Raw genomic sequence first — 24,461 nt, forward strand, 5'->3', positions numbered from 1 at the left:
TAATTGCTACTCCCTTGCCACTGAATTTCTGGATCCGTAGGGAGCCCTGCATGCTAGGTGTACAGAGCAGGGCACGGCCAGATACCAGCACATGGGGCCCAGTTCCACACACCAACCCCACAAGGCATCCATCTGTCTGTCTATACTGCTGCAGGCAAGCATGCGTTCCCTTGGAGACCTTGATATTACAAAGAATGACCATAGGCTCAGTTTGGTGGCAAAAGCTTGGCCACATTTATTACCTAAGGCCCCTGCTACACGTTACATATATTGCGCAATTAACTGGTGAATCGCACAATAAATTTAGGCCTGCCATGCGTCCAAAGTAAGACTGGCCACAAGTAATTATCACACAATTAACTGGTTAATCAGGCAATACATTTAGACCAGCCACAGGTGCAAAATAATTATCACACAATAAAAAGGATTACCCAACTCTAAAAAAGAGCTAGCCAGCTGTAAAGGTAGTACTTGAAAAGGTGCAACAACTCTATAGCTGGTTTCTATCCAGCTTTAATTTCAACATGTAGCAAGGGTGCTAACTCACATGCTTGTTCAAAGGGTTACAAGATGTTAGCCCTGGATGCTTGTGGTAAGATACAGGCACAATGCGTCTGTAGCATCCCCTAGATACAATGTAAAATTCTAAAAATGTCCAGCCCTTCTTTTACACATGAATCAAAAAAATTGTTTACATTGGACATTTACATAACGAAACATCAACCTCTCTACTGGGTTACCAGATTCTCATGCCTGACATTATCATGCATATTCTGCACTCCCTGGCACCAACCTTAACAGTCTGCTTTCTCAGTCAGTCATCTTTGTCAGGGGTCTTTCAAGCCTAATCTCATAGGCATCTTTCAGTCTAAGGCCCTGGTGGGTGCCAGGTCAGGCTTTGGTGAGGCCCGCTTTGATCAATGCTCTAGCAAAGCCTTTGAGAGCTGTATATTCATTGATCAATGCTTATATTAATCATTGTTCTAACAAGGCCTGCACATGATATTACAGGTATAAAAGAATTAGTTTTATTAGTCAGTGCAGGTGTGCTAAAAAGCCAAGCACTTATTTGCTTTATGGAGCTTGCTCTGCAGAATTCTTCCCACCTATTTCAGACTGCAGTGTTTAAACCTGCCTCTCTCAAATATTATTAAAAACCTTAAGGTTTGACACTGAAGTATGCACACTCCAGGAAGCATCCAGAGCTCAGCTGTTCAATCTCTGAGTGCTTTTGGGGCAATACTAATGAGAGTTGCACCAAAAGGAGAGCTGACACTGGCCCAAACCGTTAGCTTCAAAGAATTTCTTGCACCCAAATTCTTGGGAACAGGCTGCATGCATCAGACATGATTTAGGATGAGCGGGGCACAGTGCAGGAAGAGAAGTGGCAGGGTAAGAAAGCAAAGCTCATTTTATCACTATTGCTCATTCAGAAGAAAAAAAAAAAAAGCTTAGCACAGGCTGGTGTCAGTTCATTTAAACTTAATCAGCTTCAACTGGGTGAGAAAAGTAATAGCCTGCAAGAATTCTACTGGAGTTTAAGAAAAAAAAATTGTCAGGAAGGAGCTAAAGCCCCCCCCCCAGCCATACTTTCTAGGGCACTTGCAGTTTATCAGTAGGTAGAAAGGTATAACTGTACCATTTTATTCCAATCGTTTTACCAGCTTCTTGCAGAGTATTACTTGGTAGTCACAATAAAGCTTTTTACTTTTAAAATGTATGCCTCAACTTCCAGCACTAACTTGTCAGGAAATCATTTGTAAAGTCAGTAAACATTGGCCTGAGATGTACTTTATTTCAGGAAGAGATCCCTGTAATGCTCAAGTTGTTGCAGAGCATTGTAGAAGCAGCAGCAGCAGTGTTCAAAACTGCTCCCATCTCAGCTTTGGTTTCTGGTGTTGCTACTTAACCTCTCAGTGGGCATGTCTACACGTACATTAATGCACAGTGGTTACTGCACTTTTAGTTTAGTACCTATAACAACAGGTACACACAGTAACTGGTGCTACTGTGGAGTAGTGCCAGCGCATGCATTTTAGGTGATGCTAATGCGTAGTAGACTAATTCTCCTGGGCATTAGCATGGTTTTTGCCTGCCATGCTAATGCACAGTAGAATTGGTCTACTGCACATGTGGTGTCTTATGTAGACACACCCACTGATGGGGCATTTCTTTTCAATATTCTCAAAGGTTTGACAGTAGTCATGAATTACTGGATGAGCTAGTTCATCAGACCTATGAACTAGCTACTCAACAAGAGTCTAAAGAATGGTAATTGTTCCAACAAAGATTTTCATTGGCAATATGAGAGAAAAAAAAACCAACACATGCTGAGGTTTAGGGTTTGCTGTGGTAGAGATTCTCGTGCCATTTATACATCTTTCTTCCAGTTATGAGGGTGTTTCAGAAATAAAGAATTTAAAAATAAAACCACTGTGTTTGCAATGATCACTTAGCAAACCACTTTGCTTCCTTGCCTAGTTGTAAACAATGGCTGTTCCCCACTGCAGCATAGTTTTCCCCATTCTTGTACATACAAGTTTTATTTCAAAATTGCTGGTTTCTTTCTGAAACACCCTCATACTTTCCTCTTGATCAGATAACAGTATCATCTCCTCCCAGTCCAAAGACTTGGTCAGGCTTTTTGGTGCAGGACCTGTGTTTTAAAAAAAGAGCTCTAAAAAGCTAGGAACATTTGTTACAAAAGAAAAAAAAATAGTGATGTTGTTTTGAGAGGCTGATCTGATCTCATTAAGTTTGAGCATAAAGATTAGATTACTATTTCAGTTATTGTACAGCACCTATCATTTAAAATGCAATGCGTTTCACTTTTTACACAGCATTCTCCAACTGTGTAAGTGACATCTATAAAAGCATCTCCTTCCCTTCCTTTCAATTACAACCCTGCAATATCTAACAAGCAACTGCTTAAATAGAAAAAGTGATTGACACTACTTTCCTGATGCAAGCTATGTTAACCATCAAATTGAAAGATGGTTTTTGTTTACTGTCCCCACACCTTTTGTACACATAGCTTGCAAGTTTCATTACATAAAGATCCCTGTAGCCCTGTAAAAGCTTCTGCACTCTAGCAAATGTATTGCTCCATTAGTTAATTAGCAGGGATTGAGTCTTCCATTAACCAATAGCCTCATCAGGTGTGGTAGGGCCAAGTTTTCTACAGCATAATATTAAGTCTGACAGGTATTACACAAACTATTTCTATGGGCTCTTCATAGAAGCAGCTTGTGCAAGACTTAGCTTTCTTCTCCAAAGAACTAAAGAAACACACCACCCCATGAGGTAGGTACTGATTCCATATTCCCCCAGGGAAAGTGAGGAAAGGAGCTAAGGATAGAGAGAGACCTCAGCCACTGCCTACTGCATGGGAACACTGATGGAAATCAGTGGTAGATCTTTACCACAGCTGCCATAATTCTGGAAATCTTCAGTGCAACTTAAGTGTTGTGCATCTCCCCACTCCAGTTTTAGCACCAGCAAGAGTTTCAGGAGAACAAATCAGAAGTGAAAGGAGTATAAGTAGCAGATGAAACATCATTCATATTCCAGGTTATACAAAACAGACATGTTAAGCATCTTCCCTGAAGTCACAGCAGATCTGCAGAAGGGCTACATCAGAACCTTCTCCATCCAATCCTTTGACCCATGCTTCTGCCACTTAAACCATGACTCCTCATGCATACAAGACACTAGTCATAAACTGAACTTTTGGAACCTGCAACTCTACCATATTTTTCCAAGAGTACAATTCACTCAAACTCACTTTGCCAGTGACAGTATTTGAAGAAGGCAAGTGAACTTATGCATTTTAGAGTACTGGACAATGTGTGCAGTTGTAGCAACTTCAAAATGGGAGGGAGATCTGCTGTTGAGGAACATACAGCAGCAGTTATGCTGTAACCGTTACATGAACGTGAGCCTGCAGCCATGCAAATACAGCAGAAGTGCTCCAATTCTGAATGCTTCATTCAGGATCAAAGGGAGCAATTTTGCTCAATTGCACCATTACAGGCTCAGGCCAACATGATAGTTATGGCCTAATAGCTGCTGCACACTCCCAAGCAGCAGTTCAACTCTCCCTTTCTGAAGCCATTGCAGATGTTTGTGTGCATGTATCATTAGAGTGGTGGGGGGGTGCAAAAAAGGGAAGCTATACTGAATTACTCAACTGGTAATAAATGCCTACTGTGTCCCTTTTAGTTCGTTAAAGCAGGTAATGCTTTGAGGTTAAGTGGCAAAGTACAGACTGTAACCTGGCTTACTATGGTATATAACCACATGTTGTATACAGCCTTGTAGTAATTCTTGTGCATTACAGCAAGCTACTTGCTAAAAGACTGACATATAGCATCTCTACCTTTTCCCATTCCTGTTGTGGACTTCCTAGTTATTGCTAAATTTAGAACTGTAGTATATTACAGTGGAAAAAAAGAAGTTAGAATTGTGCTATTTCATTCATCATGCCTGGTCAAGTGACAAGATAATTAGCAAAAAGCTATAAGTAAATAAGAATGCATCCATGAAATTACTAGGGAAGTATATTCCAGATATTCAGTCATGAGATGGAAGCAGTATCTTAGGAAGAAATCATCTAAACCATCTGCCACTACAAGCAGAGGTAGCATATTTTAAAAGCAGTGACTATCCTTATCTTAATACAAGCTCCCTCATACCAGCTTAGCAATTTGGGAATGCTCTCTCTTCTCCCTCTCCTTCCAGCACTACTAAATTATTTTAAGATACCTAATACAAAGGAACAAAACGATTGGTAAGTCATAGTAGATATTTACAATGACTTACCAAGCTAAGCAAAAAAGAATTGCTCTACAACTTAATTCTAGAAAATTAACTAACAGCTGTTCTTAGTTTTGATCACTATTGGGGGAAATCCTGTACGAAGCAGATTTAAATCTCTGGTACCATGAGTTGCAAGATGTTAACATCTGCAGAACAATGTTAAAGTTACATGGTAATGAGGACAGGTGAAGAAAGAACGGAGTGTATATTTCATGACGTTACAATAGAAAACCCATAGCAGTAACTGGGCTCTGGCCTTTTGTTGTTGTTGTTGAGGATGGCCATCTTGGCAAACCCTGAATGATCTTCATTACTCTTACCTTTCTACATTTTAGATGGTAAGTCTCTATTCCAACATCAGTGATAATGGGCACTGATGCAAAGTCTTAAGTGACCTCTTTATGAGCCAAGGTACCAAGGATAAGCCAAAGATTGGCAAATAAGAGGGTCCTCCCCCTCAAATGTTCAGTAGAACAGCCACTGCTGCAGTCAAGGCCATGCTTCAAGGCATTTAAATATTTTTTGATCTACTACCAGTGTGAACACAGTCTGTAAAGAATCATTTGCCATCTTAAACTGCTTCCCTTGTCTGATGGGAAGAACAGTTTGGATTTTAGTAGATAAGCTCATTCTGGATATAGCATTCAAGTGTTAAACACAATCATTATTTATTAAACACTCTTGTTAAATCCTGCTTTGTGGAAAACACTCTTTACTGACTAGCTACGCTGGCAAATGTTAATCCAAGCACTGTTAAAAAAATGGAAACAAACATTTCTAAAAGTTACTTTTCACACCAAGACAAAAGTAAAACACACAAAACAAAACAAACAAAACCCCCACAACAACTTTGCATTTTTTTAGGGAAGCTTATAATACAACAGTGCCAGACCAGGTAGCTTTAGACCTCAGACCCTGCTTCAAACCCAGGATGGTGAAGTGATTTGCAGGTATTGTTCAACTGTCATTGGCTCATGGCTCAGGTGCTCAGTCCCTGTAGAACAAGTGCAGATGGAGAAAAGCACTTTCAGTTGCAAGGAAAAAGGAAAAATGGACGTTTCAAATCACTGCCCTTCTCTAACTGAAGAAGCTTCAAGCCAAGAACAAAGGGCCAGATTTTTAGACACCTAAGCATGCAAACACCTTCAAGGAGTTGCATTGCCATTAGGTGTATATGTCTGGGGAAAAAAAAAAAAGGAAAGGAGAGAGAGAGAGAAAAAAAAAAAAAAATCAGGCTTTTGATGTCTAAAGTGACAGGGAAAGGACTCTGTATTCTTGTCAACCATGCTTTTTTAAAAGCATAGATGGGTCCTTCAGCTCCCAGTTACAATCCTCAAGAGCAAGGTAGTTACATGCCAAAACTTACTCCCCTTTATGCTTCAAATATGTACTTAATATTATAGTGATCACTGAAGTTTTCCATGAAACCAGTCCCTTTTTGGGTACATGAATAGCTTTTATATTAGAAGGTTGAACTAGAACATTTACTGGTAAAAAATATACTTTGTTACTAACCGGAAGGGGAGAAACAAGACCATGCATGGCTCACAACCAAATTTAAGGGCCAAGAAAGGCATATTTCCAACAGTTATTATTTCAGTAGGACTGTTAAGATATTAGAATAGGGATTTTTCTCCCTTAAGAAAAGCACGTAGTGTCACTAAGATCACATCTTTGCAAAATAAACTTAACTTCAACATAGAAATCATTTGTATACCTACAATCAAATGATAATTGGAATTCAACTTAAGATGTTTTACAAAAGGTCTTTACTGTACAGAAAGTCATGAATCCCTACCCAATATATAATGCTTTAAAGACAATCTCTTGTTTTCCAAATTACAGTGGATACAATGCATTTTGCTATCCATGATTTTTCTACTTAGAGGGTGAAAAAGTTAATCCCCCCCCATCCCAAAAGACAAAACAAACAAAAAAGAATGGGTACCCTAAACATTTTCTGTTGAGAAAACATTCCAAAACTGCCTCTGTTGTCAGGAGCATCAGAACTGTTGACAAGTCAATAACCAACTATTTAAACAATGAAATATTTCTGTTGTAAAAAACAAAACAAAGCAAAAAAAGCCACCCCAAGTCTTTTAAATTACATACCAAATCACCACACAGATTCCATGCTTCACAAATTTTTCTGCTGTAAAAGGCCCCCTAACAGCTATGTAAATGCATTTATCTTATTGGCTCTCAGCGTGCTATTAAACAGTAGCAAAAAAAAAAAAGTACTGCTAAGAGCAGTTATACCTGCTTGTGCCTTTAGAATACTAGCTACACACATATCTAGATAATCAGCGTATACCACTGAAGTAGGAGCAAATACACACACAAAATCTTAGGTAGCTGTGTGTAGCAAAGAATGAAATTAATAGCTTAGGATGCTAAATGCTAAAATGCATAAAGACTTCCTTATACAATCAGAACAGTTTAAGCAACTACATATTTGGGTTTCTGATACATCAGAAACTTCAAAGGTGCACGCAGATGATGCCACGTAGGACTCTAAAGGCACATTTCAGGTTGCACAATGATTCTGTTGAGACAAACTGCTTACACGCACAGTCACACAGATTGTAATGGTTAAAACCCCTTCAGAAATTCTGTTATAAAAAAAGAGAAGTGCATTTTCAAGTTAGCCCGAGTAAGCAAGATTGCTCAGTCCAAATGTTCAATATTTTCCTCATGTTGATATGAATTCTCTGCACTGCTCCAATCCAGAAAAAAAGAAAAAAAAAAAAAGAAAAAAAGGGCAGGATTAGTAAAGGCCGAATTGTGGTACTAATTAACATTTACTCATCAGATCCCACCGATCTCTTCTGTGCCCTTTTACGAGGCAATCGTCTTGGTGAGGCTTTATCTGGAAGAGAAGGGACAAAGAAAGGAGTTAGTTACCTCAATTGCCAGAAGCACTACATCAAATTAAAAACAATTCCTCCACCCAAGCCTTCCCTGTTTCCTGCCTACAATGGAAACTGCTAATTATTTCCAGTATAAGACACTGCCATGCAAGAGGTATATGTGATACAATTCTTCTTCTATCTAACCCAATCATTCTGAACATGCTATTGGTATCGAACTTAAATATACCGTAGCTTCAGAGCATATAATCCTCCATATTTAATACTTACTTAAATTTACATGACTGAAGATACTCAATTTGTAAAATGCTAACACATTTATCCATTTTTTTTTTTTAAAAGAGCCATGCTAAACTACTATGCTTTAGCAAGCCAGTGATCACTACTGATACTTGGGAGTTCGCTTGCCTCTGAAAGTATTTGTATTTTCCTTCCATTTGTATGGCATCAACAATCACTATACATTGTTGTTTTATAACGAAATGAGATGAACACTTTGCAGCTTCATAGTTGTAACAGAAATCTTATTTAATGCTTCAATGTAGACATTAGAATTTGTGTGGGTACAAGATACTAGTAATTCTAGTTAAGTACTGCCTGGCTCTAGTTTGTATCACAAATTTACAATCTTATTTGATCTTCAATCCTGGCAGTTTACAAGACAAAAAAAAAGCTTAATTATGACAGGTCTACAGTTGTCGCTTATACCAAGAGGTGCCTTCGTGCAACTAAAATTAAAAAAAAAGGAATTTTCAAAGCCTTGTTCAAAAGGAGAGAAGATGAACATTATTCTGTATGTAGAAAAAGCAATTAGGTTATCTGATGCCAAGTATAGGTTTAACTACTTTTACAACTGCTTATTTAAGAAACTTTAAGGATTCCTAGACAAGCTCTGAACTATTACAGACTTCATAGGTAGGGCTAAAAGGGCATAAGTCTTTTAAGGTTATGCTTCTCCCCCAGATAGTATACAGAATGCTAAAATTACAAACTAGTATAAATCTAAACACTAATCTTGTCTAAATTTGAATCTAAGGGGAATTGGAACTCATGGCAGAAGTGGTATATTTTATTAGACCAACGACATTTTTGCAAAAATAAATTCTTTAATTGCAAGCTTTCGGGCACAAGCAGCCTTCTTCAGGTATACGAGAACTTTAACAATCTTTTCTCCTAGGTAGAATTGAAAGTATCTAAGGGGGACATTGTAAGCCTTTCTGATGTCTACTCCTTGATCAGTTCCTCAATGGGTTCAGATCAAGTGTAGTGCCAGTTTAATCTAACAGCCTCCATTGCAAATCAAAACCCTTTTATATATTTCCAGCAGACATTCCCCCTACAAACTTCATACTTTCTAGACTTTTACACCATCTCCTCTGGAAAATATTTAAGATGCAGCGTTTTAAAATTTGTAACAAACTGATATTAAGCAATTTTCTTCAAATGTGTACTGACAGAGGAAATACTGCTTGTTTTAAAGATGGGAAGGGGAAAAAGAAAACCCACAGGCAAAGCAAGGTTGTAAGTATGGGCAAACTATACAACTGAAAAGAAAAAACTGATCTTCAGATCACCCATGCCTAATGGAACTAATCCAGTTTTTCTTCCCTAATGAACTGTTTTTAGTTAGAAAACACCAGTTCATTGAAACGAAAACATTACAATGCTTTTAAACAGATTTATTGGGAGTGTTTCTTGGGTCCATTTCTGCTCAAGATGAAAGGGAGTCTAATTTCAAGCTCAGCAGGATTCTCCTGGGACATGTGAAGCCTAGATTGAGTGCTGTAATGGAGATAACAGGAACATTTCCCGTTTTCATTCCAGTTCAGGAAAACTGGAAACAAAGAACCCACAAAGCTTATGTTTTCCACAAAATGAGTGGTTCTGGCCCTCAGCAGTGACTGAGGCACCTAACCATGCCCTTCATGCACCTCATGTTAGTTTTCTAATGGCCATTTTTCACTTCATATGCCACTTATCCATGGCCAGGATCACTTAAACTCACACAGCAAATTTCATTCAGGTCACTGTTCCTTAACTAACCTACCTCTTTCCTGCATTTTTCTCCCAGAGGCCTCTCATTTATCCCTAGTCTAGTTCTGAAAAGAAGAAGATTCAGCCACCATAACTATGCTAAAATTTAAGCTGCAGTGGGTGAACTTAAATGCAACCTGTTGCCTTCTGCACATATTTGAAACCATAAAACTGATCTTTCCCAACAGTGCTCATGCTATTACACCATGAACCACATGCAGCAAGAATCAGAATTTCACTAGAGCCCAGTTAGTGCAGATGCATAGGAAAGACCCACGTTCCTACAAGCAAAGTTGAATTGCCTCACCTCTTCTACTTTGCACTGAGGCCACAGGAAAGCAAAAAACAGAAAAACAGTAGGAGAGAAGTTAGAAATATCCACAGGCATTCAACCATTCTTAAAAGACAGATACTTAATTTGGGAATAGCATTTTGATCTCAGTGATTTTGACAGGTACAAGATTATATTTTTCATGCTCATTTACCAGTAGTTCATTATAGAGACAGGTTCCTTCTACGTCATTAAAAAAAACAAACCCCAACACACACTCAGTTGGGCCGCTTCGATTTTACTTGGACCTCTCCAGAACCCTGTGATCCAACCTTTGGTTCAAGGATTAGCATTTCATAATAAGTCTACAAAAGGAAGGGCAGGTACAAGAAGATTGATGGCCTTCTACAAAAGGTCCATTCTACCATGTAAAATTGGTTTTGTACCTACTTTTTGGCTAACTAATGAAATTAAATCTGACAGAACATGAATGGCTGAGGAAGGAGGAAAGGTTGTGATGGCTGCTATTGCTAGCTCTGAGACTTTTCCCCTACAAAATCAGATGAAAAAAGATGCTTAAAATAACCATACATTACAATAATCTGCCAAACAGTCATTAGATTGTATGTTAAACATTTAGATTCAATTGCTCCCCAAAGCAGATAGATACAAAGCTAAGAACTTGGTACAAAGTAGTTCTTGCTCTCTTTTTTCCTTTAAAAAAAACCCTCTTCGATAAAAGAAAAATTATACCCAGATCATAGAAGGCTTATTACTTACTGATCTGATTTAAAGTTTCTTGAGGGATCCAGCTCATGTCAACATCATTTTGATTTGATGTTCCCATCTCTACTTTCTGTACTGGTCTCTTCCGCTGAAAGGATTTGAGAACATTAACAGATTTTGCTTTCCATGAGGAAAATGCAGATATTACAATTGTAAGAATATTAAATATAGATACTGTAATCAGATTTAGTCAAAGCCTTGTATCATTAAATAAACATAAAACAAATATTTAACCTTGTGATACCTGTATCAAGCCTGCTTAGCTTCAAGGTTAAATGAGTAATTTAACAATGGTGTAAAATTTGCTCTCTAAGTTTATAAACAGTAAACTTTTTAGTTTGATTATTGTAATCTAAAATACCTACAGCTACATGGAATGATTATACATCCTACACAACTTTATTCAGAATTCACATTCCATCATTAGTATCTACAGTACACTTAGAAACAAATCACTTATTTTGGAAGTGAGGATTTTCCTCAGTAACTTGAAGAGTACAACAGAATGTTAACACCCAATGCTAGTTAGAGAATCTTTCTAAACAAAAGACATTGCAAAACTAAATCCAAGTTTAAATATTTAAGCTCAGTGGATATTATACATTAAATTCCCTTGTGGGGTACTGCTTTCCAAGTGGATTAAGCTAGATTTCAGAGAGCACAGAGCAAAATAAAGTCCATATGAAAAGCTAGTCTAGAATATCTATTCTAGGCTATTTTCTTCTGCAGGTAATTAATCAGTGGGATTTCCTTTCATTAGCCATATTACTTGGCCAAGATCAATGCTGACTAGTTCTTAGTGTCAACAGTTTTATAGCTGAATCTAAAAGCCCCGATTGATATTGAACCATGTTCTGCAAAGGGGAAGACAAATACAGGGACTGTCTTTATCATGGAGACCGACTAGGACCTGCGCAAACAGGGCATGCAGCCAGGCAGACAGAATGGAGCCATGGACGGGTAGGGAGCTGCATCTGGGCCCAAATATGGGATCTTGGGGCAGTGACAGCATGAGGCCATGGCCCAGGGCACAGCTGCAATCCACTCCCTGCGTGCCCCTGCCCATGGAATCTGTGCAGAACCATGGAGGGAGAAGATTGCAGCTCTGCCTTGGGCCCCAGGCCCAGCCCTGTGCCGTCACCATCCTGTGATCCCACACCTACTCATCCTGCTCCCAAACACTGCTTCCTGTTCAGCCGTGGCCCCATCCTATCCACCTGACTGCACATGCTGCCTGAATGGGTCCTATCCCTGGCAGTTGGCATGAAGCGGATGGGTTGGGGTGCCCAGGCAGCAGGGCTGGGTTCAGTGGACCCTGAGGTTGGGCAGCTGGAAGGAGCCACCACCTTTGGGGCTGCCAGGAAGCGAGTCAAGTTGTTGCGCCATCCCAGCACTGCTGCGTGCCAAGGAACAGCGTGACTGGTCACACATGCCATGGTCTGCCCCTGCCCGGGGTGGGACCAAGATACCCGTGGCAGGTCAGACAAAATCCCTTAGTGGGCTGGATTTGGCCCACGGGCCGTATTTTGCCTGCCCCTTATTTATAAGCAGTCCATCAGCGCGATATCTAATTTTTTCACAAGTTTCTTGGGACATCTTAAAAAAAAAAAAGACTTTGAGAATTCTAGTCAGTTAAATCACTGCTTCCCTCCAAAAAAATCTAGCCTTGATTAATTTCACATAACTTCTATTTGTGCCATTAAAAGCCACAAAAGTTGTACTGCTCTGATTGTTGATACATTACCCTCCATCAGTTGAACAACACTATGCATTAAGTACTTATATAGAATTGATTACTTACCTTCCTAGATTCTAACAGTTGATGCAGACCAATAACGACAAGGAGGCCAAGACCAGCAAGGAACATGTACATGAAGATCCTTGTTTAGCAAAAGATAGAATGAGATAAATTAAAAGCACATTAGTAGCTGGAATTGTAGTCTTTCAGCTTTTCTAGAAGAAAAGTCAAAAGTCACAGCACAAGGTACAGTTGGTTCTAGAAGTCCCTCAATTTACAGTACACTTGTAAAGACCATTTATTTGTTAAATCTCTCCCTGGAGGTACAATGAAGCTGGATTTTAAAATGTTGTTGTATGCAGAGTATATGAAAGAACTAAGATAAGAGGCAAACAGTTACAGTAACTTTAAATTTTACTTGGAACTACAGGACAATTTTTATATAACAGGTGTTTCCATCTGGCATCTTTATTTAGTTACCAAACTAGACTTAGTTCCTCTAAATTCAAAGAATGTACAATTTCAAAAGGAACTCTTAAAGAGTCATGTACAGCATAGGTAGGCAGTTGTGTTGAGAGATGTTATGCACTGAAATGGTTTATGCGCTTAACTCAATATGCAAGGAACTGCATACTACAATGCCAGTCCAGATCCATTCCCTATTGCTGATATTGCTAGTGAAGCAAATTATATCACTGAAAATATACAAATAGGGGTTTGTGCAGTAATTAGTTTTTCACATACCAAACCATACTACTTAAAAAATGGTTGAATCAACTCTGTTATATAAGTGTTCAAGTTCTGAACACTTTCAAGAAATGCGAGCTAAATAATGAAAGGCTAGATAACACAGAAGGGGAAGGGCTTATAAGTGTAAGGACCTTAGCGGTTAGTGTCCCACATCTGTGTAAGTGCTGAGTTCAAATCCATCCTCAGGTAGAGGACTGATTTGAATTTTTAATCACAAGCCTCACACACACACACACACACACACACACACACACACACACACAACCCTTCCTAAAAAAAACCTTACCCCCACCACATTCAAGAAAATTGCATGGAGGGAGGCGTAAATACTTTCTTTTCCTGGTAGGGTTACTATCACAGGGGATACTCAATATTTATCAAGCTAGATAAAGTGACTATAGCTTGGTAGTCAGGACACTTAAATTGAACTTAGTCCAAACCAACTTCCCTGCTCAGGTGCAAGATTCTGAATGAAGGTCCTCCACCTCTCAAAAACAGACTCACTTGGTATTTACATAATTCACACAACATAGAACAGGATCACCAGGAGAAAGAACACACCCTACTACAGCAGTGGACGCCAAACATTTTGGCAGGTGTGCCACAAAGTAGCTCCACACCCTCCCCTCAAGTGTCACTCCAATTCCTTTCCCTTATCTAATCAGTTGCTTTGCTTCCTGCATGATCTGCTGCTTTGCTTTGTCTCCTGCCTTGTGCTTCCCGCTCAGTCCACTGCTCTGTTTTCTGCTCCCTGCTCTATTTGCCACTGTGCTGCCTGTCCCCTTCCTGATCTACCACAACACACACAGAGGCTGCCCATGTCCCTTGTGACACGCATTGCCACCCCAGTACAGGTTGGCAACCCCTGCACTACAGAATATCCTTCAGCTTTGTTAAGGCATTCTACAGTGAAGCTGCTGATGTGAGTTCTAATAACCTGAGGCAGGAGGAGGATTTACGTTCATGTGTCCAACATGGTGAATGCCCTAACTTCTGGGCAACTGACACCAAGGGACACCAGTTTTCTGGTTCTAGCCTTCGTTTCCTTTGCTAAGAATTTCTGAACCATTTATCACTTAACATTTCACCTGAAACTATTTGGTAAATTCAATCAAAATTGGCACTCAGCATTGCCTGCCCCAAAATTGAGTTCTGACAAATAATTTAGAGAGAGAAAAAAAATCATGTAGTAAGTTAGGGCTCTTATTCTCAGAAGTAGATCATACCAACGCCTTGAAACTTCAAGTTTTAGCTGAGAAAGCAGCTAATCTAGAGACCATGAATCACAATCAATATAGAGGGCTTGAGAAATTGAATCGTTGTCTTAAAAAATATTCTAACATATAGTCAAGTAATACCCACCCACATTCCAAAGCATAACATTTTCAAAGGGACTCATGATTGAGATGCTTAAAGTTGTGCGACAAGTTGTTAGCTACATCATTAAAAGAAAAAAACAGGACGATGCACGTGAAAAATGCCAGATAGAAGCTTTCTATCCACAGCAGCGGAGCAAATTTCTGCACAAGAGCTATCAGCAACTTCTACAGAAGAACATAGTCTGCTTGCAACAGTTCATCAACCTCGCTGTATTCCCCAGCAACTGAAATGAGCACATCAACCAGGAGCTAAGCTTTTTAAGTGGTAGCATGCAAATGTTGAGCTAATACTAAGGACTGGAGTCTGTAGCATATAGTGTGTACGGTGCCCTTCAATACCCTGAGTCATCTCTCTCTTACTCCCAGAGAATTATACTGGAGCAGAGACTCAGATTAAGGCTTCTCATGTCATTAAGTTGCCACATGCCTGGAATGCTCTGGATTTAGATCATTTTGGGTGGGGAAAAAACCCGAAACAAACCAGAAATCTTAGCTGAACCCATATTTGTATTGCCACAATTAGAAGCTCAAATATTAATTTGAAAGGTGGGGGATGGGGGCTGGGCACCATTATTGAGAAATGCATAACTTCCTTATTTTATAATATATACAGACACATATCATCATTTCCTTGATGTTCAGATGGTATTTCCTATCCTATACAGAACTTTCATTTAATGAACGAATAACCTTAATATCATAGGAAAGTAGGGCTGGAAGGGACCTTCCAAGGTCATCTAGTCCCCTCGATAAGGATCATTCCGACTAAACCATCCCAGCTAAGTCTGTCCAATCTGCTCTTGAAAGGTTCCAAGAATGGAGATTCCACAACTTCTCTAGGTAGGTTGTTCCAATTGCTTGACCACCATCATAGACAGAAAGCTCCACCTAATCGCTAACTTAAATTTCTCATGCTGCAGCTTGAGGCCATATTGCTCCTAGTTCTGTTCCTTACAATGCCAGGGGAAAGCAAATCTCTACCCTCTCTAATATTGCCCTTCAGGTATTTGAAAATTGTTATCAAATCCCCCCCCCCAGTCTTCTCTTCTGCAGGCTAAATAACCCTAGTTCTTTCAGCCTTCCCTTGTAAGTTCTGCTTCTCAGGCCCCTGCTCATTTTGTTGCTCTCACAGTGCAAGAATCACTTCCCTGGATTTGCACATGATACTCCCATTAATACCACCCAGGATGCTGTTGGCTCTTCTCTTCTCCCTTCCAACAAGAGCATAATATTGGCTTTATTCAGCTTATGGTCCACCATAACCTCAAGGACCTTCTCCACAGTGCAGCTTAGCTAGTCATTCCCTAGTCTGTATTTGTGCATACGGTTATTCCGTCCCAAAAACGCAAGAGCGTTTTTCACTGGTTTCATATAAGCTCATTGCTACAAAACTGAAGAAAACTTAAAAGTTCCTGTTTCTTACGTTTCTCCATCGAGTCCATCTTCTCTCTCAATAATTGTAACTGTTTGATTGAAGACAGCATCTTGGAACACATTACCCTATAATGATAAGGTTGTTTTAAAGAAGTATTTAAAACCTCTTGACTTAATGGGCAAAAAGCATGCCAATTGGAATGGATACATTAAAACTTGTAATGAAGAAAGAGTACTTTAAGGAGAAGAAAGGGACTTCTTAGTTCATGGAAGAGTTGTACTGTTTAGGCCATAGATATCACAGACTTCTGGCTTGAGGTCCTAGCTGGGTTGCAAGTTCCAGCCCATGCCTGCAAAAGGCTACTGGCTTCTACCATAAGAAACTAGGGGCACCATTTGTCAGCAATGCTCAAACATTTATGCTGTTATGGCACTGTGCCTAAACTCTCACACTATCCAACCAAAAAACTGCCAAACCTGAGTTATATAGTATGTTAAGTTTAAAGTATACCCCAAGGAAGAGTCTAGATTTTTCTATAAAAAAAATAGGCCACTGCTCACTAATCTTTAGTCACTGCAAACCACCACCCCCAACCCCCCCCCCCCCCCCCAAACAAACCCAACAACCTAATATCTAATGTAAAGTTAAAGGGAAGTTTTCATAACATACCAGCAGTCAAGTACATACCTGGCCAAGCTGCTTTACCTACAGCATTTATTGGCACATGCATAAAGGCTTAAACATACAAAAGGAACACTAAGAAATGGACTGAGCTTCTCGCTTCTAGCCCATGCAGTTCAACTTTAATTGCAAGAAGTAAAATCAATTATGAAATTGAGCTTACGTTCAAATCTCTGTAGTTCAGATTGATAACTAGTCCAAATGGACGGCCACCCATCGGCTCTGCAGGGATGAAAGAGTACTCAAATGTGGCCTGCCTCTGTGGTGGAACCACTGTGTTCAGAGGAAGAGCTGTGAAATTCTGTATGTAAAACTGGTAGTCTTGGGGGTACCGAAAAGATGCATCAAGAGACTCAACAATAAAATCCTCTGTACCCTTATTGGTGAAGCCTACCAGAAACTTCACAATATTGTTTGCTGGGAAATCTGGAAAACAAGTAGCAGTAGGTTAGGAAATTTCATGCAGTACTCCAGTGAAAAGATACCCAAAGATTCCCAGCTTAACTACTCAGTCCTAAGAAAACATCATTAACTTTAGAGCAGCGGGGGCAAACTTTAGGCAGGTGCGCCACAAGCACCCCAAATGCCACTCCAATCCCCTTCTGAGCCCAGTCTACTGCTCTTTCATCCCTGATCTGTACTCCCTCCCCGATGTGCTCCCTGCCCAAGCTGCTTCTCTACTTTCTGCCACAGTGCTGCCTGCCTCCCTCCCTGATTTGTTGTAAGCCACATATGCAGAAGCTGCCCGTGTCCCACTTGTAGTATGGATGCTGCAGACTGGCCACCCCTGCTTTAGGTAACCATAATTCTTATGCATTTGTGACATTAAGCTAAAGTCTGCCAAGTTAAAAGTTTGATAAATTGTCCCAGGACTCTTACCTTCACCTTTCACAAATAAGATTGTTGTATCAGCACTAGGTGAGGCTTTAGGTTCTCCTGATAAGTCTTCTTCCTCTTTTTCTTCTGTCTAAGACAAAAGACTTTTGTGAAAAGCCTATAGCGAAGCCAGGAATATCCATTTTTAAAAAGAAACATCTATGACAAATGTTAAAACTTACTTTTTCTTTTGTCCACTGATTTGAGATAGGATACCATAAAATGCATTGACCAACTGCTGTTGCAAACACGTTCCAAAGTACCATTCATTTGTTTCTAACCCTGGACTACTAGCTTTTCCAAGCCCATTAACTGCAGCTGAGAGTCAACTACAGCCTGAGCTTATTTTATAGTTTTTAAGTTACTCAAACATTGGAGGTTAGTTTTTCTTGCCTGCTTGGGGTTTTTAAAGTGCAGAGAGTTTGATTCAGGTAAGCCATGATAGCTGTTTTGTCCCTCAGCATCCAGTTAGTAATTTATAATGAACTGAAAGTGAGGAGCAAGGCATCTTTCTTGTAAACAAAGGTCTGCACGTTGACAAGATCTAGGTAATGCACAATTAGATTTAAGCAATAGAGACTCAGCAAACTGCATACAAAATCTGTGTATCCTCCAGTTCTTTATTGTGACTCAACACCTAAAGCAGTGTCCTGTTTTATCATTTAACAATTTATTTTTATCATTACAAATTAAGGTCACTATCTCAAATAAGGTCTTGAGAAATTAACACTTTCAGTTCTCTTTAAAAATAACAAGGCTTCTGATCACCAAATTTTTCCTCTATTACATCTTTACTACTTAAAAAAAATCCCATGCACAAAGTAATCAACTAACATTAATCACTTAGAAAAAGGAAATAATTTCTTAAAATACAACAGCTAATCATTAGAAAAAAAAAACGTTTAACCAATTTCATTTTAAAAAAAATGATAAACTGCTCCTACTGAACTTTATTCTTGAAGGGCACATCTACATGTGCAATTAATGTGAAGCAATAAACTCTGGGGTTTATTGCTCCTAGGCAAGCCGTTTCAACATGTCAGGGAGCAGTAAACAGAGTTAAATGCCACTTGCACGTGTGCCTGGGGTTGCAGCACACTGAGCTGGGTCAGAGCATCCCTGGCTGGCAGGGGGCCCTGGGAGTCAACACACCAGCCTGGGGCTTCTCCCCCCAGCTCAATGAGCTGCGGAAAGAATGGCTGGGGCATGAGTTTGCTTCAGTGCGGGGGCTAGCTAGTAGGCAGCCCCCACACAGAAGCACCCTCATTCCCCAGCCAAATAGTGCAACATCTACACATGCGCCACTGCACAGTTTTTTATGCTGTAGCAAGATAGTACTAGTATTTACAAGTACTATCCTGCTGTGGAGTAAATTAGTTTACTCGAGCCTAATAGGGGTACATGTGTAGATGCCTAGATGTTCACTGCACAGCTAATTAGTCTACTGTGCAGTAAACACCGTTGCGTAGATTCACCCAAAGTGTCTCACTTTCCTTCTCATGTCAGCACACAGATTACTGATCCCTCCAAATAAGACGGCCTGATGTGAAATAAAGAATGTGGTATCTTGGTAACATCTGGCTCATGAATTACTTGCCTTGGAACTCTTTAAATGCCATTATAAAAAGTTATCACCAATGCCACTGTCTTTGAGGTGAAGTATATCACTTTGCAAAACTGTCCCCTACTAGTGAAGTTAAAGATATAGTAAATGTGTTGAGAGATGCTGTTACTCACATTTATATTAAAAAGAGTACTATGAAGCAAATACTATCAAGTTTGTATACAACAGTTAGCTTTATTTAAACTTATGTTCTAAATTTTAGCCCTGGGAAGAATACTGCCAACTCAATTGCCAAACTGCACATTTCAAGAACACGGAATGAAATACTCAGTTCTATTAACTGTAATAACTATTTTCATATTTTTTACTTATGAATTTACTATTAGGGATAGCCAACTAGAAAATGTTAATTGAAGGTATCTGATAAACTCAATCAGTATTAAGATACTTGTAGAATGATATCAAACCAACTCAAAAAGCTAGTAAAATACAATAGCCAAGTGTCACATGAATTTGATGAATACCTATATAATCCTTTTACTGGATCAGCTAAAAAAAAATAAAACCCCCAAACAAACTAGTACGCCTTTGCTTTTTAATATCGGAACTTTTTCTTTGTCTATTATTCGCTGTTTTACAATAAATCTTCCCACCCCAAGTGATCTTCAGAATCAATATCAGATATTAGTCTCTATCATGAGTATTAGGCAACTATTTTCAGAATAGTAAAATTGTGACCTACGGTTTCTAGTTAAATTTGTCACAAAAAAAGAAACAGAACATAAATATTGTTAAGTGAAATAAAACTGATCAATATAACCAAGAGAAGTATAATATGCCTTAGAACAACACTACTATAGAGCTTAGATAAGAAACTTCAGAGACTGAACAAAAAAAACCTTGCACTGAAAAAAAAAAAATGCCATCACTTGGAAGAACAATGTTTATGGAAAAAAAAGAAGAATGAGAGCAGGAACTGATATCTGGGTGGATCAAGCACTGAACTACACAGGTTTGGAAACACAAACCAAAAAAAAGAATACAGTGAAATCTTTTCAAGTTGCTGTTTCAGCATGGGAGTACTGGTTGTGCTCATCTAGATGCTCCGCTTGTATCTATTCTAGTTAACCAAGTTCTGTGGTGCCTGATCATGTTTCTATTTGGCTACGTCAAAGAAATTAAATAATCAACATTTGAATGCGAGATTTCTAATCCATTTAAATTGAAGGTGTTGTTTGTAAAGTAAGAACGATGAGCATTTACCAAATCTGTCGGCTCATCTTCTTCAACTTCAGCTTCATCATCTTCATCTTCAACTACAGTATCTTCCACTGCTTCTTCATCCTCGGTAGCATCTTGAGCTGCCACTAGCAAGCTTGAACCTAGTAACAAGATGATGATGATATTATTATTATCATCATCAAGAAGAATAAAAACTACATGACTTCCCAGTTTCCAGTTAGCTAGTCAAACTAATGGAAACTTGGAAAGCTAAAGTACGATGTCAAATTTAGCAGCAGGAGGGAAGCAAATAAAGCTTCACTTTTGAATTCTATACAAATAGGTTCCAGTCAATTTCTACCATGAGTAATTTTAAAAAACTACTGGATTTACATATCAAGGATCTCAAGGTAAATTAAAAAGTGAGTTAAAAACCCACTTTGGCATACATTATTGCAAGTTTTTTCTCTCTCTCTCTTTCAATAAAACATTCAGTAAATCATCAACTTACTTCATCCAACAGGGAATTAAAAGGAAAAAAGAAAGAAAATCAGATGCCAATTGATTTTGTGACCTTTCAGAAATGGGTAAAACTGATACTGATATTTGTTGATTAGTCTCTAATGCTAATTATTCAGACTGTTTTTATTTAAGTCCAAGAAACTAGACTCTACTGACAGATCACTAAACCAAAATCAATGTCCCACCCTTTGTGTATATTTTACTAAACTAACTGTGAATGCATCAGTGTTCTTTGCTGTTTGTTACATTGCAATGTACTAGCCCAGAATGAGAAGAACACTGAGCTGAGAACTAAGTAGAACAATCTAGTAAAACATCCTGGTTTATAGATCAGTTTATACTTTTCCAAGCCTACAATTTAGTCAAAGTAAGAAAGTTCACTTTGCTTGATGTGCTGAAATGAGGAGAGTGCTACAATACGGTTATAATTATGCACATTTGAAAGATACACAGCTAATTACAAAAGTCAAGTCCTATCTTGCTATTATTTCCATCCTCAGACTGAAGTTCTTCTCCCATCACAAATTCATGTCAATAACTAATTCACATCAACTAATTTAACTGGAAAATGTAATTGGGTTTAACACACTTGAGTATGGGAATACTTACTAAATTAGTTCATGTTTTCATTTGCAAATAAACCTCGACACAAAAAGGTTGAATGAAATCGAAGAAGTACAACCTGTGCACCAGTCTTCCATTGCAATTCATGCAGTCCTACAGAATACTGCAGAGTACATGTGTATGAAGTTGAAGAATGAAGCAAGAATTGGGCCAGTTATGGGTCCAATAACTTGACAGTGTTATTTACTGGAGAGTATAGCTTTAATATTAAAATCACAATGTAAACAAATCCCAGCGCATGACCTAGTTGTGTAACAAAGTCTGAGTTCTTCATATTTAATTTAGGTAGAGCTGCATCCTACATATATACCAAGCTACATGCTGAAAGGTCCAGTCTTAAGCACTGTGACCTGAAATGCACCACACATCAGCTTTTTTCTGTTGGTACATTTAGTGTGGCCATCACCGAAAGGTTTTAGAAGAGGTCTATTTCTCTCCTTCCTTCATGTACTCTGAATGTAGCCAGTTTCACGATCTCCCCAGTGCTTCCAAATCTTGATTAGAAGCAATGCACTGCCTCAGTACAGATAAAACTGATTTTCCCTTGTATGCAACAAAGGAAATATTTAAGAGATAGGATGAGACTGCAAACCCACAAAAACAGTTTCAGGTATTTTCCTGCCTATTTTATACAGCTGATTAGTTTCAAATGGACTGCGACCCTGTCATTTTAATTCCTGTTTTTTTTCCTTTTATATGAGAGTAATGGAGTTGGCAAAAGCACAAGACAGAATTCTGAGGAACCTGCAAACAAGGTACCAGGTGTACAGGGAGAAGAGAGTACACGTTCCCTGAAAAGACTAGGGCACGATATAAGTTTAGCAAGGCTCTAAAGCAGTTCTCAGTCAGAGAATGCCAACTGTTCCATGAGTGCAAGAAAACAGAGACTCTAAAGCAGTGATTCTCAACCAGTTGCCTTGAAACCCTGGGGTGCTATGATTCCCTCTGCCTTCCCTCCCCCAGCAAAATAAACCCAGAAATTTCAAATTGGATTCTATTTTGTCCCGAGACTAACGAGGTTGGGAATCACATGTCTAAAGGAGGTTGTCAAATGTTGGGGCCTCTGGTCTGATCTGGCACACAGGTCAGTCATCTGGCCTACAGCCTTGGGGGGGGGGAGGGAAGGAAGGACATGACTTCTTGCAGCAGCAGTGTCTGGGCAAGACCTAGCAGTACTACAGCCCCAGCAGCACCGCAAGAAGCCCAGCATCACTGGTGCCTGGATGCCACTGTGGGAACAAACCACAGTGCTGGCCTTTCTGCAGTACTGCTCAGGCTCCAGCTCCAGCTCTTACCAGCCTGGCTACCAAGCACCGGTGCTAAAGCAGTAGCACTGGAGCCCCAGCAGCGCATGGGAAGAGGCCTGGCACCACTTGTTTCTGAGACTACAGCCCAGTGCCCATGATACCAAGCATCTTCCCTCCAGGGCCCAGAATAGCCAGCCTGAAACAGGGAGGTTTCACAGGCCCAATCTGTCCCATGGGGCTGGCTACCATGTACCATCCACCTGGTCCTGCACCACTATCCCAGCCCCTAGGGCCAGACATGTTTGACACCCCCAGCACACAGGTAATCTTTTCAAAGCAATGGAAGCCCTCAAAGAGCTTTTAGCACCCCTGAAGGGCAAGGCAATCATTCTGATCTACAAAGCAAAAAGGAAACAACTGGGCTTTCTACAAAGGAGAAGTGGCTCAGGAAACATTAGCTCTTCTGGGTTAAGCAGAAGGCAGGTTTGAGCAGTCTCACTTCATCTGCCACCAGAGCTTCCAGAACGTTACAAGCTCCCAAAATCCTGGGTTTGAATCCACAACCCTGACCGCAGCAAGCTGCTGGCAGCTCTCAAACCACGCACATGCTTCCTGAGCTGCAGCACTACCACGCTGCTCAGCCCTCTAATCTCATCCCCACTCCTTCAGTGGGTTTTGGGAGGAAGGATGATGTGGCAACGGGAGGCGGGGGGGAAAGGGACTCTCTCTGGTGGGAAGGCAGCGCACGTGCTACAGGCCGATCAGCGCGCGCCAGGTTACACAGGGCTGTCCTTCAAACCGCCTGCCTGCGCTTTGCTTTACTGAGGGCAGAAATCAGATGAAATGACAATGCCGGAGACTGGGCCTCTCCTCCTCCTCGCTAAGAGAGAAGACTAGGCTGGCTGCCTTTACGGATTTTTTGAAGCAGAGCAACGATTCGTCTCGTGTCCGGGAAAAAAAAAAAAAAAAGAGAGCACGGGGTGGAGGCTTGTTGGTCTAAGGACACAGGCAGACACGGTTCTTTGGGTAGACGCGATATCTTTTATTACACCAACTAAACAGTTGGAAAAATTGTTCTGTGCGAGCTTTGGGGCACAGAGGCACACAGACACCCCGAGAGGAGCTCTGCTGCCCGGGCTTCTCTCCCGTCTCCCAGCCACCCCCACCCCTGGCCGTCAGCGGGGCAAGGATCCTCGCCGCCCCCCGAAGCGGCCCGCGCGGAGGTGGGGAATGAATGGGGGGCGGGGCAGGACACGTCCGCCCGAGGCCGGGGCCGGATCATCGCCCCCAGGCAACCGGGAAGCCCCGCCCCCCCCGGGCCCCGCGCGGCGGTTGGGGGTGCCGCGTTCCAACGCCAACGGCAGCGGATCCCGTCCCGTCCCGTCCCTCCCCGGGGCGCCGCGCGCTCTCACCCGGGCCGCGGGCGCCGCCGAGCAGGAGGGCGGCAGGGAAGGCCAGGAGCACGAGCAGCAGCAGGCGGGATAAGAGCCTCATGGCGGCAGCTGTGGGGCGCCCTCGGCAGCTGGCGGCGCTGTGCGAATGGCGAACGCCTCCATCCGGGCACAGGCCACCCCTCCGCGTCGCGCCCCGCCCCGCCCCGCCGCTAGCCCCGCCCCTGTCGCCCGCCGCAGAGGACGTGGCTCCGCCGGGGAGGAGGACGGGGTGTCACGTGACTTAAACCCACGTACTCCTTCCTCTGGGCCTG

The 24,461-nt window shown here is 40.7% G+C and overlaps 1 protein-coding gene across 3 annotated transcripts; it reads right to left on the reverse strand.

Moving 5' to 3' along the window:
- Window positions 1–206: 206 nt before the first annotated feature.
- On the reverse strand, window positions 207–24,337 carry SSR1 (signal sequence receptor subunit 1). Of its 3 annotated transcripts, XM_059724368.1 has the most exons (9): window positions 24,169–24,336; window positions 20,406–20,524; window positions 17,582–17,669; window positions 16,866–17,128; window positions 16,070–16,146; window positions 12,581–12,659; window positions 10,774–10,867; window positions 7,624–7,687; window positions 207–5,812 (listed from the first exon to the last, which is right to left on the reverse strand). In XM_059724368.1, exons 1-9 carry the CDS (start codon window positions 24,248–24,250, stop codon window positions 5,806–5,808), a joined length of 873 nt encoding a protein of 290 aa, XP_059580351.1. In that variant the 5' UTR covers window positions 24,251–24,336; the 3' UTR covers window positions 207–5,805. The 3 variants fall into 3 exon arrangements, with proteins under 3 accessions (XP_059580351.1, XP_059580352.1, XP_059580353.1); XM_059724369.1 differs by lacking the exon at window positions 207–5,812 and having other exon boundaries at window positions 6,571–7,687; XM_059724370.1 differs by lacking the exons at window positions 207–5,812; window positions 7,624–7,687 and adding an exon at window positions 9,989–10,044 and having other exon boundaries at window positions 24,169–24,337.
- Window positions 24,338–24,461: the final 124 nt, after the last annotated feature.

The sequence above is a fragment of the Alligator mississippiensis genome, chromosome 3 (assembly GCF_030867095.1).
Source record: "Alligator mississippiensis isolate rAllMis1 chromosome 3, rAllMis1, whole genome shotgun sequence".
Classification (NCBI taxonomy): Eukaryota; Metazoa; Chordata; order Crocodylia; family Alligatoridae; genus Alligator; species Alligator mississippiensis.